Below are 20,085 nucleotides of genomic sequence, written 5' to 3' on the forward strand. Positions count from 1 at the left end.
CTAATGGTTTTTCCTCAGGTCAGACATTTTTCTTGTTGTTCTAACCAGCAGAATTTGGTGAGGCATCACTGGGTACATCGACGGCGGCAAGAGGGAAAATGCAAGCATTGCGGGAAGGTGAGAGGACGACCAGTCACCGCCTCATGGAGATAAAGTATCAGTATCACTCATTCAGCAGGTGGCAATATAGAATGAATGATAAGGGATTCTTTATCTTAGAAGGTGACTTTCAATATTTGCCATCATGACATCCGAGTCAGAAATGCCATTATAGTGTTATCTGTCTGGATACAAAACCCTTACTGATCCAAAGTATGAGGGGAGACCTTTCCCCATTTCCATCATCACTATGCAATAAGGTGAGTGAGGTTACAGAAACGTCCTATCGAGAACAGCAACTCCCATTATAGGGAAGTGACTACGTAAAAATATAACTATAACTATATTACTGTCCCCTATATACAAGAATATAACTGCTATAATACTGCCACCTATGTACAAAAATATAACTACTATAATACTGCCTCCTATGTACAAGACTATAACTGCTATAATACTGCCCCCTATGTACAAGAATATAACTGCTATAATACTGCTCCTATGTACAAGAATATAACTACTATAATACTGCCCCCTATGTACAAGAATATAACTACTATAATACTGCCCCCTATGTACAAGAATATAACTACTATAATACTGCCCCCTATGTACAAGAATATAACTACTATAATACTGCCTCCTATGTACAAGAATATAACTACTATAATACTGCCACCTATGTACAAGAATATAACTACTATAATACTGCTCCTATGTACAAGAATATAGCTCCTATAATAGTGCCCCCTATGTACTAGAATATAACTACTATAATACTGCCCCCTATGTACAAGAATATAACTACTATAATACTGCCCCCTATGTACAAGAATATAACTACTATAATACTGCCCCCTATGTTCAAGAATATAACTACTATAATACTGCTCCCTATGTTCAAGAATATAACTACTATAATACTGCCCCCTATGTACAAGAATATAACTACTATAATACTGCTCCTATGTACAAGAATATAACTACTATAATACTGCCCCCTATGTACAAGAATATAACTACTATAATACTGCCCCCGTGTACAAGAATATAACTACTATAATACTGCTTCCTATGTACAAGAATATAACTACTATAATACTGCCCCCTATGTACAAGAATATAACTACTATAATACTGCCCCCTATGTACAAGAATATAACTACTATAATACTGCCCCCTATGTACAAGAATATAACTACTATAATACTGCCCCCCGTGTACAAGAATATAACTACTATAATACTGCCCCCTATGTACAAGAATATAACTACTATAATACTGCCCCTATGTACAAGAATATAACTACTATAATACTGCCCCCTATGTACAAGAATATAACTACTATAATACTGCCTCCTATGTACAAGAATATAACTACTATAATACTGCCCCCTATGTACAAGAATATAACTACTATAATACTGCCTCTATGTACAAGAATATAACTACTATAATACTGCCCCTATGTACAAGAATATAACTACTGTAATACTGCCCCTATGTACAAGAATATAACTACTATAATAGTGCTCCCTATGTACAAGAATATAACTACTATAATACTGCTCCCTATGTACAAGGATTCAACTACTGTAATACTGCTCCCTATGTACAAGAATATAACTACTGTAATACTGCCTCCTATGTACAAGAATATAACTACTATAATACTTCCCTCTATGTACAAGAATATAACTACTATAATACTGCCCCCTATGTACAAGAATATAACTACTATAATACTGCCTCTATGTACAAGAATATAACTACTATAATACTGCCCCTATGTACAAGAATATAACTACTATAATACTGCCCCCTATGTACAAGGATATAACTACTATAATAGTGCTCCCTATGTACAAGAATATAACTACTATAATACTGCTCCCTATGTACAAGGATTCAACTACTGTAATACTGCTCCCTATGTACAAGAATATAACTACTGTAATACTGCCTCCTATGTACAAGAATATAACTACTATAATACTTCCCTCTATGTACAAGAATATAACTACTATAATACTGCCCCCTATGTACAAGAATATAACTACTATAATACTGCTCCCTGAGTACAAGAATATAACTACTATAATACTGCCTCCTATGTACAAGAATATAACTACTATAATACTTCCCTCTATGTACAAGAATATAACTACTATAATACTGCCTCCTATGTACAAGAATATAACTACTATAATACTGCTCCCTATGTACAGGAATATAACTACTATAATACTGCCCCCTATGTACAGGAATATAACTACTATAATACTGCCCCTATGTACAAGAATATAACTACTATAATACTTCCCTATGTACAGGAATATAACTACTATAATACTGCTCCCTATGTACAAGAATATAACTACTATAATACTTCCCTATGTACAGGAATATAACTACTATAATACTGCCCCCTATGTACAGGAATATAACTACTATAATACTGCCCCTATGTACAACAATATAACTACTATAATACTGCCTCCTATGTACAAGTATATAACTACTATAATACTGCCTCCTATGTACAAGAATATAACTACTATAATACTGCCCCCTATGTACAAGAATATAACTACTATAATACTTCCCCCTATGTACAAGAATATAACTACTATAATACTGCCTCCTATGTACAAGAATATAACTACTATAATACTGCCCCTATGTACAAGAATATAACTACTATAATACTGCCCCCTATGTACAAGAATATAACTACTATAATACTGCCTCCTATGTACAAGAATATAACTACTATAATACTGCCCCTATGTACAAGAATATAACTACTATAATACTGCCCCTATGTACAAGAATATAACTACTATAATACTGCTCCTATGTACAAGAATATAACTACTATAATACTGCCCCCTATGTACAAGAATATAACTACTATAATACTGCCCTCTATGTACAAGGATATAACTACTATAATACTGCTCCCTATGTACAAGAATATAACTACTATAATACTGCCCCCTATGTACAAGGATATAACTACTATAATACTGCCCCCCTGTGTACAAGAATATAACTACTATAATACTGCTCCTATGTACAAGAATATAACTACTATAATACTGCCCCCTATGTACAAGAATATAACTACTATAATACTGCTCCCCGTGTACAAGAATATAACTACTATAATACTGCCCCTATGTACAAGAATATAACTACTATAATACTGCCCCCTATGTACAAGAATATAACTACTATAATACTGCCCCCTATGTACAAGAATATAACTACTATAATACTGCCCCTATGTACAAGAATATAACTACTATAATACTTCCCCCTATGTACAAGAATATAACTACTATAATACTGCCCCTATGTACAAGAATATAACTACTGTAATACTGCCCCCTATGTACAAGAATATAACTACTATAATACTGCCCTCTATGTACAAGGATATAACTACTATAATACTGCCCCCTATGTACAAGAATATAACTACTATAATACTGCCCCCTATGTACAAGGATATAACTACTATAATACTGCCCCCCTGTGTACAAGAATATAACTACTATAATACTGCCCCCTATGTACAAGAATATAACTACTATAATACTGCTTCCTATGTACAAGAATATAACTACTATAATACTGCCCCCTATGTACATGAATATAACTACTATAATACTGCCTCCTATGTACAAGAATATAACTACTATAATACTGCCCCCTATGTACAAGAATATAACTACTATAATACTGCTTCCTATGTACAAGAATATAACTACTATAATACTGCCCCTATGTACAAGAATATAACTACTATAATACTGCCCCCTATGTACAAGAATATAACTACTATAATACTGCCCTCTATGTACAAGAATATTACTACTATAATACTGCCCCTATGTACAAGAATATAACTACTATAATACTGCCCCCTATGTACAAGAATATAACTACTATAATACTGCCCCTATGTACAAGAATATAACTACTATAATACTGCCTCCTATGTACAAGAATATAACTACTATAATACTGCCTCCTATGTACAAGATTATAACTACCATAATACTGCCCTCTCTGTACAAGAATATAACTACTATAATACTGCCCCTATGTGTTATCAGATCTCCTCTGCGCTGGCATCAGCTTAGCACTGTCATCGCTGCGGTTTAGTACATATCCAACCACTTTGGCAGCATAGACTGTGCCTTATTTTGTTTTTCTCAGTTTTCATGTTTTGTACGGCACAGAAGTGCAGGTCTGACTCATTACTTGTAAGTGCACACTAAAATTATAATTAATGGCTGTTCTGTGGCTGCATCGGAGCGAAAACATCAGATTTATTATTTCTGTAATTCGCTTAAAAGTGCTATATTTTTTTTTTTCAGCAGTCTTATCGTAATTAGACGTCTTCAGATGTTGATTGGCTTAAAGTGGTTGCTTTTGTGTAGAAGGAGTTGATGGAAAAAATGCATTTAGTCCGTTACTTAGCGAGTTTATGTCATTTTGCACTCCTGCACTTTACTGTGGCAGCACTGCACTGATCTCGTACTCTAGTCACAGCCAAAGCTGCATCCGAAATTTTCTGTTAGCTTTCATCCTGGCTGATCTCACATGCCAGTGGATCTCACTGCTAATTCAGTGTCTGTCAACAGGTTGCTCTGCTGCGGTGTGTTGTAGGAGATACAGATCAATATACATCTCCCAGAATGCAATGCAGCAGAGTGCTATTATTGTACAAAGCCACTTCCTGATGGAGATTGAGTTTCTTCTTTATCATCTTTATCTTGTTTTGTTCCTTATCTGCAGGGGTTTCAGCAGAAGTTTTCATTCCACAGTAAGGAAATTGTGGCTATCAGCTGCTCGTGGTGCAAGCAGGCGGTAAGATACACTAATAATAGTTAAGGGGTAAGAAAACTTTTAGAAAACTTCAGATATGTCATAGAAACGCACCAGAAGTTTTGGCCCGTGTCGATTGGGGTATTGAGACCCCACCGAACACTAAAAGAAAGGGGCAGAAGCACACAGCCGAGCACTGAGCCTCGTCAGCTATGACCAGTAGGTGGCGTATCGACTCATATACATTCTATTAATTGCTCAATTGTAAAGTAGAGGGGACCTAGCATAAGTCCTCAATCGTAGATCGGTAGGGACCCTGCTGATGAGTCGTTTGCCAGGCCGTCATGCTTTTATACTGAATTGATTTCTGCAGGAAGCAGACAGCTCCGTTCTTACCTTTAGGGTAGGGATGGTATTGTAGGCAAAGTTCTATTTGAGGTGAATAGGTTATTCTTGCATTGAGCAGAGGGTTGGACCTGATGACCCTGGAAGTCCCTTCCAACGCTACGATTCTATGATGTAATACCAAACCTGGCCACTGCAGTAAGAACGGAGCTGTCTGCTTCCTGCACAATTCAGCTCAGTACACAAGCACACTGTCCCAGAGAAGAACTGATAAGTGGGAGTCCATGCAGATGAACCACTGTCAATCAGCTTTGGATAGGCCTTGATTAGTTTACAACTGTAAACCCGTTTAAGCTGGTTCATTGCCCCATGAAGAGCCGAGCAGTCACAGCACTCAGGTGAGCTCTTCTGCCCTTTTGTTTTGGCAATCGGTGGGGTCTCAACACCCAGACTCTCATTGGTCAAAACTTCTGATGCCTCACTATGACTTGTCCAACGTTTCCAAAAAGTTTAGTGATCTCACATACCTTATCTTGGTCTCCTTCCCTTCGTTGGTCGTGTTCCATCCCATGTATCTCAGGTGGCTTTCATATTATCCCTCCTTCCTCTTCCCCATTTATTTTTACTTTTTTGTTTTATTTAAGACCCTATAGGGGACTTGAACTTGTGATCGCTCATACCATATACTGCAATACTTCATTATTGCAGTAGATGGTATTTCCGCAGGCATTCTATTAAAAAAAGCCACACCTGGTCCCAGTAGACAGAAATACATGACAGTCCTGAGGGTCTTCAGAAAGCTCTTATCTGCCTTGACAACCAAACAGCGGCTCATAATCTCATTGTCCTCAGAATGCTGATAGGGGCATTTAAAGGGTTAACAGTCGCAATCAGCGTTCGCACTAATTGCAGCTGTTGTGAGCGGGGCCCTCTGTCAATGACAGCCAGAACACTCTGTATATGGAGCCGTATTGGCTTTCGATCTCACTCCATACAAACCCTGCACCTGTTGGGCGTACATATATGCCCTTAAGGCTTCTTTCCCACGAGCGTATATCAGCCGTCCGTTTTCATGGCCGGCTGATATGCGCTGTGATCTGATGTACTGGATTCTAATCCATCAGATCACATGGCCGTACTCCTGAGACGTTAAAGCACCCGGCCAGCCCAATATAGCGCCGGGCGTTTTTACGTCGGGCCCAAAAGATAGTCCTGGAACTATCTTTTGGGCCGGAATACGTTGGCCGATGCATGGGCTCCTATGGGAGCCCATTGCAGCGGCTGCAGGTGGTAGGGAGTTTAGCAGTGTGGCTGCTAAACTCCCTCCCTCTGTTCTCCTCCCCCCGTGCATATTAACATCTTCATCAACACTTCTGCCCTAATCACCAATCACGTTGCTGGAATTGTGAATCAGAACCTATCAGTTTGCTGGAATTGCTGAATAGGGCAGAGGTGTTGGTGAAGATGTTAATACCGGCCAGGCTCGGTATTGCAGGCAAAGTTCCCAATTATTTAAAATAATAGTAGATCAGCGGAAGTGTGCCGTCCGGGATCCCTACTAATCAGCAGTTCACTGGCCCATGCATTCCTACACTGAGCTGATTTCTGCAGGAAGCTGACAGCTCTGTTCTTACTGTGGTGGCCAGGCAACAGACCCCTGCCAATCTACTACTGATGACTTATCTTGAGGATAGGCCATCAGTAAATCACAACTGGACAATCCCTTTAAGGAAGCATGCCTAAAGAAGGCATCTTGGGCAGATGCTAAAAAGGGCACCTGGTGTAGGCAATGATAGGGTAACTGGCATTAGGTGAGGACACTTGAATCAGATACGTGCGGTAGCACTAAATGGGGCACTATAGGTAAGCAGTAAAAGGAGCACCTGCAGCAGGCTCCAAATAGGGAACCTGGAGTAGGCACTCACAAGGGCACCTGAGGCAGGCACTAAAGTGAACACCTAGGGCAGGTACTGAAGGAGGAACCTGATGCCAATGCTAAAGATAGGATCTGGGACCTGCGCTACAAAGAGGCTTCTATGCAGGCACCAGGAGGCAGCACACACGTTTGAGGCTGTATTGGGGGCATTGATGTTATGGCAGTTTTTGCTGCCTACTTTCAGGAATATTGAGGCCACATAAGATATTACCTATCAGCATGCACCACAGAGGTACAGTCAGTCACCCGTGGGGGAGACGGAGTGGAACTAATGTGGAGGGCACCTTTTAGGGGCTCTCCTACACTTAACCCTTTCACCAGTTCTTCTGCATCCCCCACGCCTCCGTTGTTTTCAGGATCCTTCATACAACCTAAAGAGATTAGTATCATATCTGTTCCACGGTGCAGAGCATAGAAAGCCTGTGTCTTCCAGACGGTGCGCGGAGAGCGGGTACGCTATATACCCAGGAATTAACGTAGGCCATGCCGCGTAATGATAGTCTCTGTGTTCTGCAGTCAGCTATTAGTCATGTAAAGCCTTGAGTGTACCCACACAGCGCTGCCGCTCTGTAATTAGTGAGTATTGTGCCTCTGTGCTCAGACAAATCTCATTGTAACTCTGGGGTCTATATATAGCCGGTGCCAGGCCTGCCGCACCTAATGCCACTTTATCGCCCAAAATGTACCCATTTACTTTGCTGCACGTTCAGTAATGTTATATAATTTTCTGCCACCATTAGTTCTCATAAGTGTTCATAATGTTCCTTCGACACAAAGCCATTACTGGACTTTCTTTACTTTGAACCCAGCTTTGTGTTGTTCTTCTGTTATTCCGCCTGGAAATCTATGGATGAAATTTCCAATTGGGCGTTACCATTCCCCTTGTCAATAGGGTGTGTCCTTGCACAGTCTGCCCTGATTGGACAGCGTCTGAATGTCTAGGCAAATGCCCCACTGACAAGGGGAATGGTAATGCCCAATTTTCAAATCAATTCATATATTTCCAGGAGGTGTAAAAGAGTAAAAAAAATGTTGTTTCATGAAGAATGCATCATGTACTTCAACAAACATGTCCGCAGAGCTGACAAATCTGCGTTAACCCCTTTCCGCCCAGGACATAACTGTACGCCCTGGCTGGGAAGCAGTTTCTGCGAATGGTCGCACATTTATGCCCTATGGATGGCGCGGGCTCAGAAGTACAAAAAGTGCAATAAAAAGCAATCAAAAAGTCACATAAACACCATGTCGCTAAAAACAATCCCTCATACAACTATACTAAAAAAAAATTAAGGTTAGGGCTTAATCAGATGTGCGTATATCGCCAGGTTTTCACGCCCAGACAATATACGGTGTCCCTTTCTGCATGGGGAGGAGCGGAACAAGCCTGGAGCAGTGCACTGAGCTCCCGCCCCCTCTCCGCCCTCTCTCTGCCGCTCGCCACTGTTTGCAATGGGAGGGATGGAACGGGGGCGGCGCTAAGTCCCGCCCCCTCACATTGCAAATAATGGCAAGGGGCGGAGAGGAGGCGGGAGCTCAGTGCACTGCTCCCGACTCGTCTCCCTGCAGAGAGGGGCAGCGTATATCGGCCGGGCGTGAAAACCCAGCTGATCAAATAGAAGAGTCATCAAAGTTTGAAAGTGGGGAGGAAAAAGGAAAAAATGGTTAAGAAACAAAAAAAGCCCGTGTAATTAACGGATTAGATCGCTAACTTTTATTTTACAACTGGCTTTTGGAAGGTACGGAGATCCAGTCGCTGTAGAAAGTTATGCCAAAGCTTCCCGGGGGGGAAAAAAAAAGTTTACAAACTATCTCTCCTCCTGTAGGGGGCACCAGAGAAGCAGTCTTCTGTAACCTGTCTGTCTTTCCTTGTGTCTTTCCATCCAGTTTCACAATAAGGTCACCTGCTTCCTGTTACATCACATCGAGGAGCCCTGCTCCCTGGGAGCCCATGCTGCCGTCATAGTCCCTCCAAGCTGGATCATTAAGGTGAAGAAACCTCAGGTAACTGCATGTTACTTATTGTCTGTGAGGGTCTTTCCACCTGCTCCCGGCCAGTCTGCCCTGATATTGCCCAGGACAGCACCCGTATGTACGACCTGAGTGTCAAAAAAATGCATGACTCCCTGTGGGAATGACCCTATACCCTTTCTATTCTGGTGACGTGGTTCTGTTAGTGTTGCATTGTGGGTAACAAATCCCTTGACCTTGCTAACTTGTTTGATGCCATGTAATTGAGGTGCAGTGGAAATATGTGTCACTTCTTTGTAGAGGTCCCCTCCTATCCTTATGACACTGGTAATGTTGCATCATGTTGCAGTGTGTCTGTGCGTGTATGGGAAACAGTCAGCATGTACAACTACAGAATCCAGAGCTTGTCTTCTGCATGTGTAGGTGTCCTGTTCACCTTCCACATGGTTGATGGATCTTGCACCCCCAAAGCTTGCAGTGTTAAAGTTTACGCTCACCATTTTTACATGTGGATGTAATAAAATGTCGAGTCACTTTGTAGATATATTACTTTACCTTTCCGCTACTGATCCTGAACTACATCCTGTATCATACTCCAGAGCTGCACTCACTATTGTGCTGGTGGAGTCACTGTGTACATACATTACTTATCCTGTACTGATCCTGAGTTACATGCTGTATTATACCCCAGAGCTGCACTCACTATTCTGCTGGTGGAGTCACTGTGTACATACATTACTTATCCTGTACTGATCCTGAGTTACATCCTGTAGATCTTTTTTATTATAAAAGTGAAAAACATAACAATAAACAGAACATAAATATCGCTCACTTGGCATAAGACAAACATAAAACAAAACCAAATTATCACTTGTATTATCTGTACTTTGCCTTACGTCAGGACAAAGGAACAAAAGCAAAAGGTCCATCTGGTCCAAACAATACACACAGCGCACTACACCAACCTGCACTCCAAAACTACACTCACTCATCCTCACCAATACATATACGCTACATACTACATATAACACATGTAAGAAAACATCCTTAACTCACAGGATCCAGCCTGAGATCCCAAAAAAGAAGAAAGAAAACGACTAATAACCGAAGCAATTATATAATAAAAATAATGCAAACAATAACAAAAGTAATAATAATAAGAACAACGCAATACCTTTTTTTTTTTTTTTAAATGCCCACCACCTAAAGAATAAAACCTTACATAATCCTAAACTAACCCTATATCCAGACCAAACCACCACACACCCCAAACAACCCCCTACGGTGCAGCCTGGGAGCCACGCCTGCATCCCAAGTCCGTGCTCAATGTCTATGTCCAGGACGAGCCGAGCTGCACCGCATACACACACCCTGCCCGCCGCAGCCTGAGGGCCACGCCCGCACCAACAGTCCGTGCCCAGTGTTCATTGTCCGGGACGTGTCAAGCTACGGCTGAGGCATAAATCCCCCCCCCCTCCCCCCAATAAACCCCCACCCAACCTATCTATAACCCCTAGCCCTATATACAAAACAAAACATATAACATATCTTATACAACACAACTACAAACCAACACTACATATTAATACCCGAAAGCCTAAGGTTCAGTTACCTGCAGCCGTACATACCTGATCTTTGACCGAAAACAAAAACTCTACTAGTGTCACACTCAGCCCTCCACCAGGACTGGATATGATAAGCCGGGCACCGACCAAATAGAGAAACACTATCCCTATAGTTAATCTGTCCCTACAATGTCCCTACTCCTTCCCTAAAACTTACCCTCAGAGAAACTGTCCCTACCTCTCCCTATTCTGTCCCTACAAAGACCCTAACAATAAGAAGACTGTCCCTAACGAAATACAAACCCTCTCCATAGGAGAGAGGCCTTAGTCGTGCCCAACCTCTCATACTCCAGAGAGCGCACCTTCACCAGGTCACCAAGGATGTTTCTATTCACCTCATCCACGGGGAGGATTTTCTCTTCCGTCGAAACTAGACACCGTGCGTTCCAAATGTGAAACCTGACCACTAGGCTGACTAAGAATAAAGTGCACCGGTCCCTGCCACCAAGGTCCCCGAATGCCCCATAGACCCATTCCGCATACGAGAGGCGTGCCAACCTGGGCCAACCAATGGAGGCTCCCACCCGTTTGTACACCTCTGTATTAAAGGGACACTGCAGCAGGAAATGCTCCATGCTTTCCAGTACGTTGCTGCACTCCTGGCGGGGGCAACCCCTATCCACCAGTGGCCTGCTCTTCAAGTTGCCCCTTACATACAGTCTCCCGTGGAAACAGCGCCAAGTCAAGTCCCAAAACTTCAAGGGGATCCTGTCAGAATTCAATAAACGTAACCCTCCCTCCAGGTCCCGACTTGGGCAGTCCTTGAGCGCCAGGGGCTTCTGGAAATGGGTCAACAGAACCCTCTTATCGAGGAGTTTCCTCGACAGAGTTCTGATCTCCCACATCCCCAGACCCCACCGGCGTATCATCTTCAGAACCACGGTAGCGTAAGCCGGAAGATGCCCGTGCGGCGTGCGAAGATCCTTCACTCGCCCTCCTGTCTCCCATTCCTGGAAGAAAGGCCGAAGCCATCCCCAACAGGAGAATACCCACGGAGGAGCCCTCTCTTGCCAGAGGTTGCCTATATTGATCCTTACAAAGGTGTTTACGAGAAACACCACGGGGTTGACCATAGATAACCCCCCTAGTCTCCTCGTGCGGTACGTGACATCTCTCCTAATTAGGTTCAACCTGTTCCCCCACAACATTAGGAAGAACAGGTTGTAGACCCGGGTCCAGAGAGGTTCTGGCAAAATGCATACGCTTCCCAGGTAGATGAATAAAGGGAGCAGGTATGTTTTGATCAGGTTAACCCTTTCCCGAAGGGTCAAAGACCAACCCTTCCACTGGGCCACCTTCTGAGTGGCACCATCGAGCCTGACCACCCAATTTTGCATGGGGTAATCTCCCCGGCCAAATTTGATGCCGAGAACTTTAGCCGAGTCCGGGGGCACTGGAAGGGTGTCCGGGAGACTAAATGTAGGATCTCCCCTTCCTAACCAGAGACTTTCGCACTTATCCCAGTTGATGCCGGACCCGGATGCTTCCGAGTAGCGATCCACCTCTGCCATCACGTACTCTGCCTCCCCCCTCGAGGACACAAAGACGGTGACGTCATCAGCGTACGCTGCCACCCTGAGGGCGGCCTCCGGCACCGTCCGATCCATCCCGACCCCCGCCATAGGCCCACCATCAATCATCCTAAGGAAAGGATCAATGGCAAACACGTACAGCAAGGGGCTCAGAGGACAACCCTGACGGACGCCAGACCCAACCTCAAATGGGTGGCCGACCCAACCGTTCACTAGCGGGAAAGTCTCAGCCCCTACGTACAATGTCTTGAGCCAATTGACAAACCCCACTGGCAGGCCATATCTCAGAAGAACAGACCAGAGGTACTCGTGATTAACCCGATCAAACGCTTTGGCCTGATCCAAGGACAGCAGGTACCCCTCCCAGTGACCAGCCCTACCCTGCTCCACTGCCTCCCGGACACCTAGAACAGCACTAAAGGTGCTACGGCCTGGAACAGAGCAATGCTGGGCGCCCGAGAGGAGCCGGGGTGCAAACTTGACCAGCCGATTAAACAGCACTTTTGCCAGAACCTTCCTGTCCGTATTGAGAAGCGCTATGGGACGCCAGTTCTCAATACGGCTCGAGTCTTTACCCTTTGACAGAAGGATCAAAGCCGACCTCCTCATTGACTTTGGGAGAGTGTCCGAGGAAAGACACTCATTGAAAACCTCAGTCAAGAGGGGACTCAAGAGGTCCTTAAAGGTCTTATAGTACTCAGATGTTAAGCCATCCGGTCCTGGCGATTTTTTGAGCGCAAGCCCATCAATCGCCAGTTTAACTTCCTCTATGTTGATCTCCTCTGTCAAAACATTAAGGGAGATGTCATCCCCTGGCTCAGGAACAGCTTCAGCCAGGAAAGCCGACATCACATCTCGATCTAGATCCCTCTTTCTCAAAAGGTGCGAGTAGAAGGATCTGATGACTTCCAGAATCCCTGATCTGGACCTGTTCAGAGATCCCGTACCGTCGATCAGTCCCGTGACAACTTTACGATTCACTGACATCTTGCAGTTTCTGTAAGGGTCAGGTGAGTGGTACTTCCCGAAGTCCCTCTCAAAAACCAAAGATGCGTGCCTATTATACTGGCACCCTTTGAGCAAAGACTTCACTCTGGAGATCTCCTCGCGGCTACCTCCAGTCGAGACGAGATGTTCGAGTTTCCTCCTCAGGCCCTGATAAAGACGGTACTTACTCAGGCTCCTGAGGCTAGAGAGCTGGCGGAAGAACCTCGCCGCCCTGATCTTGAACATCTCCCACCACTCTGACTTACTGCTACAAAGATCCAGTAATGGTACCTGGCTCTGCAGAAAATCCTCAAAGGACTGTCTTATCTCTGCTTCCTCCAGGAGTGATGAATTCAGCCTCCATAAGCCTCTACCCATCCGGGGGGTCTCTGCAACATTCAGGGAAAACAAAATCAGACAGTGGTCAGAGAATTCCACCTCAATAACAGATACTGGTGAAGAGATGGCTTCCTCCTTCAAATAAAACCTGTCTATTCTAGACCTGCACTCGCCTCTATAATAGGTGAAACCCGCGTGGCCTGGGGTGTGCCGGATGTGGACATCCACCAGGCGAGCTTCGCTAGCTATGCTATTAAGCGCGACGCTATCATAAGTCAGCTTGCCTAGGGAGCCTCCCCTGTCACGGGTCCTCGTGACTGCGTTAAAGTCACCCCCAAAGATCACCTGCCGACTGGTAAAAAGGTACGGCTTGATCCTCATAAAGAGATCCTTGCGGTCCCGCTTGGTTTGGGGACCGTAGATGTTGATTAGCCGAAGCTCTTGTCCCTTCATGAGAACATCCAGGATCAGGCACCTCCCTATTTCTAACTCGATAACCCGTCGGCATTCAACCGCTGCGGTAAAAAGTACCGCCACTCCGCTATATGGCTCGGCCGCAAGAGACCAGTAAGATGGACCAGACCTCCATTCCCTCCTTGCCTTATGCACAGCTGCCAAATTTGGCAGCCTGGTCTCTTGCAAAAACAAAATGTCGGCTTCAACGCGGCCGAAAAAATCAAAGGCCGCAAATCTAGCCATATCAGATTTAATGCTGGCAACATTAATGGATGCCAGTGTCAACGGAGTGGGTGCCGCCATCATTGGTGATCGAGTTAGATGGCTTTCTTCTTCCCACCCCCCTTCTCATCAGGGTCTGAGGATGACCCCTTGCCACGTTTCTTGGACACTGAAAGGTCCATGGCAAGGGGCTCCTCAACCTCGTCCTCCTTGCCACTGGGCTCTGGGCCAGCCCTCCCCCTGGAGGTCACCAAACCCCCACAAGAGGAAGGCTCAGCACCCCCTGTAGGCCCCACGCTTGTCCTGGACACCTCTGCCTCCTCCGAGGACGAGAGAGCTTGGTACCTGTTGGAGAGCCCAACAAGAGGAGAGTTTGGATTGCCTTCCTGCACCTGGCCCGTTGCACGGGAAGATTTCCCTTCCCTTTTTTTCATTTTCTTGGAGCCCTGCTTGCGCTTTTTCTTTTGCCACTCATCCTTGCCCTCACCCACACTTTCATAGTGGGAAGAATCTGAATAAGTGGCGTCCTCTTCCCTTTGGATCCTCCTGACCTCCTCATTCAGCTCCCTGTCCCCTGGAGCCTCAGCCACATGATTTGCGTCTGGAGCAGGGGCCAGCATTGACCCACCTGCCACCTGGGTTTCCACCAGCTCCCTGCCCCTTCCGCGCTTCTCTTGGCGCCTTAGCTTGGCTGCCCCAGCATGTTTGTTCCTCCTTGGCTCCTGGGCTCCATCGCCTCTGCTGGTCCCCTCCCCTGCAGAAGCAACCTCATGGCTCTCCTCCGCTGGGGCCCTGACCGCATTGGCGAAAGAGCGCGGACAGCGACTGAAAGGGTGACCGAGGTCACCACACAGGTGACACCTAATCTCTGTACAAGATGCCGCAAGATGACCTACCTCGCCACACAGAGCGCACTTGATGACATTACAGGCTGCACTCAAATGTGTGGGGTCGCCGCACTTGTGACAGAGCTTCGGCTGCCCCTGGTAGAAGGCCAAGATACGATCCCTGCCAAGGAAGGCCGCGGATGGTATGTGGGCCACCGAATTCCCTGAACGCTTAAGTCTCACCATAAACGTCCAGGCTCCGGACCAGATGCCGTGTTCGTCCCGGTTCTTATTGGGCATATCCACCACCTCTCCGTACCGACTTATCCAAGTCATGATATCATAACAAGAGAGGGACTCGTTACGAGTCAAAACGGTCACTCTCTTGACTCCAGTCTGGCGGGTTACCACTTGTGCAGCGAAACCGCGCCAGCCGGGCTCGTCCTTCATCAGCTCATAATTCCCCCAGAAGAGCTCCAGGCCCTCCGGGCGAGCAAAGCTGATGTCGAACTCAGACGTGCCGTAAGGATGGATCAGGGCATAGATGTCATTTGCCCTGAAACCCATCTTCAGCAGAAGCTCCACCACCTTACTCCTGGATGGGCATGCATCATTGCCTCTCCACTGAAGACGAGCCACATTCCTACGGCCAATGTCCTGCCCGGTTGTCGGCAGGGACCAGACGGTCTCCCCCCTTTGTTCTCGGAAGGCACCCAGACCATGTCTCTCCACCCAGAGAGACAAATCCACAACTCTGCCCCCTACATTCATCGAGCTCTCCCCCCTCCTCAAGGCCTCCAGGAGGCGCTGTTGCAAAACGCCGTCCCCAGAGCCCAAAGACGAGGAGGACGCATCCCCCCTCCCTCCAGCGGCGACACTGGCATAACTTCTACCAGCTGTTGTCGCCGCTGGAGGGGCGACTGGATCCTGACCCATCCCCTGACTACTACCCGAAGCCCCACCCTCCTGTACAGCCGATGTCATACCTCCCGGGGGATTGGGGGCATCCTGAGCTCCCGAAGCCTCTGCGGGAGCGGAAGCGGGAGCAGGGGCAGCGGTAGCACTAACGGTTGTCCCATTCACATCATTCATACATTTTCCTTTTGTTGGACCAGGACCTGCTTCACCTTTTTTCTTAATGTTACACTTTCCAGCTGGATGAGGCTGGAGACCAGCACTGAAAGAGTTAGCCTTAAGTCCAACATTATGCTCTGTAGGAGCTGTTCCTGCAGCTCTAGCTCCGTCCATTTTCCCGGCCATTCTGGGACTTGCAGTTCTTTTTACCTGCTTATTTGTTATGACGTTACCATCATGATGGGTGGGAGGATCGGCTGACTTGGCCACCACCCACTGCGCCCCCTCTACACCTGACAGGCGTTTTAGGGACACAGGAGGGACAGCCAAGCCGCCACTGGTGGAACCTGATGCCGGACTGCCCCCCCTCCCACTGGAGGGCAACCATCAGCACCAGCACCTCCGGATTGGCCGCGACCCCTCATTCCATCTTTCCCACGGACCTTCTCTGCCTCCTTATTGCCTCCATTCCCACTACTGGCACAAGCAGAAATGGAGTTTTGGGCCGCATTAACCCTCTCTTCCCCAGTCCCCTGCACCGGACCCACTGCAGAGCCCGGGACTAGGGGTATACCAGGGCTAGCACCCCAATCTGACTTTGCAGCCGGACCGGAGTGCTTGGTGACGTACACAAACCTCTCTTGCACGGTGGTCTTCATCTTTTTTCCTCTTTTCTTTTTGCCCACAGATGTTCCTTCAGGCATGTCGTCACCAAAATACATGTTCTGCATTCTTTCGGGGGACTCCTGCAGCATGATTTGCTGCATGATGAGGGCCCCCTCACCGCTGCTGCTGTCGCTGTCGTCGTCCGCGTCCTCAGCGCTGGACTCCTCCGATGTGGGGGGCAGGCTAACCTGCTCAGCAGGAATGCTGCTCCCTGCAGTTCCCCTCTGCTGTAGGGACGGCTGCTCCCCAGAGCATAGTGGCATCCCATCCTGTGCGTCCTCCGATTCGTCTGAGCTGCTATCGCTGCTTGCGTGCGCCATTCCGGAGAATCGCTCGTCGTTTAAGAGCTTTTCTTTAAACGGGCCACTGGCTTGGAGTATCCTGTATCTCTCCTCCTTGTAAAAGTCCACAGCCTCCTTGCAGGATTTAACTCTTTCTGCTGCTGTAATCTTTTTTCTTCCCCGTGGGGCTTTATCTAGGTCGCTGAGGGCAGTCTGCAGTTCCCTGCGGTGTTTCTGCAGCTCCCTACCAACCTCCTCAAAGTCTTTTATATTGGTGGCTATCCGAGACGCCATGGCAGTCACAGCCTCACCCCTCTTGCGCTCTCCCCAGCTGACACTTGCAGGTGCTTTTGCAGCACTCACCTTGCCTTTGGTTTGGCTTCTGGTCTTCCTGTGCTCCATGTCCTCTCGGGGAGTCTGGGTGACACTGCTTGCACCCCGACTGGATCCTCTCCCCTCCTGGGGTTCATTCCTTCCCCCTCCCGACCGAAGCCGAGGGGGGGAAGCACGGCACTCCATGGCAAATGTAGCCCAGAAACGTGCACTTGTTCCTGGGCTCTCAGCAAGGTCTCCACCCAAGAAACAGACCACACCCTGGAACCAGCAGAGCTCTCCAACACACAGCCTTACTCCAGAGATGCACTCACTATTCTGCTGGTGGAGTCACTGTGTACATACATTACTTATCCTGTACTGATCCTGAACTACATCCTGTATTTATACTCCAGAGCTGCACTCACTATTCTGCTGGTGGAGTCACTGTGTACATACATTACTTATCCTGTACTGATCCTGAACTACATCCTGTATTTATACTCCAGAGCTGCACTCACTATTCTGCTGGTGGAGTCACTGTGTACATACATTACTTATCCTGTACTGACCCTGAGTTACATCTTGTATTATACTGCAGAGCTGCACTCACTATTCTGCTGGCGGAGTCACTGTGTACATACATTACTCGTCCTGTACGGATCCTGAGTTACATCTTGTATTATACTCCAGAGCTGCACTCACTATTCTGCTGGTGGAGTCACTGTGTACATACATTACTTATCCTGTACTGACCCTGAGTTACATCTTGTATTATACTGCAGAGCTGCACTCACTATTCTGCTGGTGGAGTCACTGTGTACATACATTACTTATCCTGTACTGACCCTGAGTTACATCCTGTATTATACTCCAGAGCTGCACTCACTATTCTGCTGGTGGAGTCACTGTGTACATACATTACTTATCCTGTACTGATCCCGAGTTACATCCTGTATTATACCCCAGAGCTGCACTCACTATTCTGCTGGTGGAGTCACTGTGTACATACATTACTTATTCTATACTGATCCTGAGTTACATCATGTATTATACTCCAGAGCTGCACTCACTATTCTGCTGGTGGAGTCACTGTGTACATACATTACTTATCCTATACTGATCCTGAGTTACATCCTGTATTATACTCCAGAGCTGCACTCACTATTCTGCTGGTGGAGTCACTACAAGCTCTGTGCAGACACTGAACAAGCAGGCTATGTTAGAAGACTTCCTCATCCTTATTTCCTGAGCCGCTTTGCCACCTTTAGGCAGGTATCCACAGCCATTTAATATGGGACCCCCCAGTTAATGACGTGTTGAAGATCGGCTCCTGCTGTTCTCCTATGACATAATCTCATGCAGCCCCTTTAATCCCCTTCAGAGTAATATAGACGATTACACTTAAGTGCCTTCCCACCGCTAATTGCCTGGAGCTGCTCCCAGTCTCGGTGCTGGTCGCAGGGCTAATAGCTTCTAACTGTAGTGATATTTGTTTTCACACCCGGTGAGCCGTCAGCGTATATTTATAGCGGAGTGAATCTAAACGCGGGAGTCAATTACATGATTGTAAACTGTCCTGGGATCATTTCCAGCAAATACCCAGAGACCCGGAAAAGGAAATAAAAAACCCAAATTAGGCTATTCCTATATTCAGGATGTATATTTTAAAGGATATGAACACTTTTTGAATTTATGGAGAGGGGAGCATGCTGCGTCACTTCGCAGGGAGAGGGAGGAGGAGCTGATCTGTCCCCATCACCTATGTATAATCTCCGATGAGCTCCTACTATCACCTGTGACATTCTATGTTATCCGCTTCCACCTTTAGACTAGAGATGTTGTGGGCATGCTCTGTCACTGTGCAGGGAAAGGGGGGAGAAGATGAATTGTCACCACTCTTGTTGTTAGTCGTTCATGACCCTGAGCAACCCTAAAGGCTCCCTCCCTCCAGGTTTTCGGTTTTGAACTGCTTCTTTCAGTTGTGTGATATCCATGCCAGTATCTGCTCTGACAGTATCGGCCATCGTGTTCTTTGGCGATCAGGTCTTCTTTTGCCACTGATCTGTCCAAGCATTATAGATTTTTCTAGTGACTCTGTCCGCACTATATGGCTAAAATTCGTGAGTCCGAGTCTGGCCATCTTGCCCTCCAGTGAGTCTGGCCATCTTGCCCTCCAGTGAGTCTGGCCATCTTGCCCTCCAGTGAGTCTGGCCATCTTGCCCTCCAGTGAGTCTGGCCATCTTGCCCTCCAGTGAGTCTGGCCATCTTGCCCTCCAGTGAGTCTGGCCATCTTGCCCTCCAGTGAGTCTGGCCATCTTGCCCTCCAGGGAGTCTGGCCATCTTGCCCTCCAGGGAGTCTGGCCATCTTGCCCTCCAGTGAGTCTGGCCATCTTGCCCTCTAGGGAGTCTGAGTCTGGCCATCTTGCCCTCTAGGGAGTCTGAGTCTGGCCATCTTGCCCTCTAGGGAGTCTGAGTCTGGCCATCTTGCCCTCTAGGGAGTCTGAGTCTGGCCATCTTGCCCTCTAGGGAGTCTGAGTCAGGCCATCTTGCCCTCTAGGGAGTCTGAGTCTGGCC

The 20,085-nt window shown here is 46.5% G+C and overlaps 1 protein-coding gene across 8 annotated transcripts in view; it reads left to right on the forward strand.

Annotated features, from left to right (window-relative positions):
- Positions 1 to 20,085, forward strand: part of DGKI (diacylglycerol kinase iota) — a 249,655-nt gene that overhangs the window by 131,977 nt on the left and 97,593 nt on the right. For 4 of the 8 annotated variants that reach the window (XM_066590336.1, XM_066590338.1, XM_066590332.1 and 1 more), the window contains exons 6-8: positions 19 to 117; positions 4,909 to 4,980; positions 9,104 to 9,220. In XM_066590336.1, the coding sequence (XP_066446433.1) occupies positions 19 to 117; positions 4,909 to 4,980; positions 9,104 to 9,220 (288 nt within the window). The remainder of the gene's footprint in view (positions 1 to 18; positions 118 to 4,908; positions 4,981 to 9,103; positions 9,221 to 20,085) is intronic. The other 4 variants (XM_066590337.1, XM_066590339.1, XM_066590335.1 and 1 more) reach the window with 2 other exon arrangements.

The sequence above is a fragment of the Eleutherodactylus coqui genome, chromosome 2 (assembly GCF_035609145.1).
Source record: "Eleutherodactylus coqui strain aEleCoq1 chromosome 2, aEleCoq1.hap1, whole genome shotgun sequence".
In the NCBI taxonomy this organism is placed as follows: domain Eukaryota; kingdom Metazoa; phylum Chordata; class Amphibia; order Anura; family Eleutherodactylidae; genus Eleutherodactylus; species Eleutherodactylus coqui.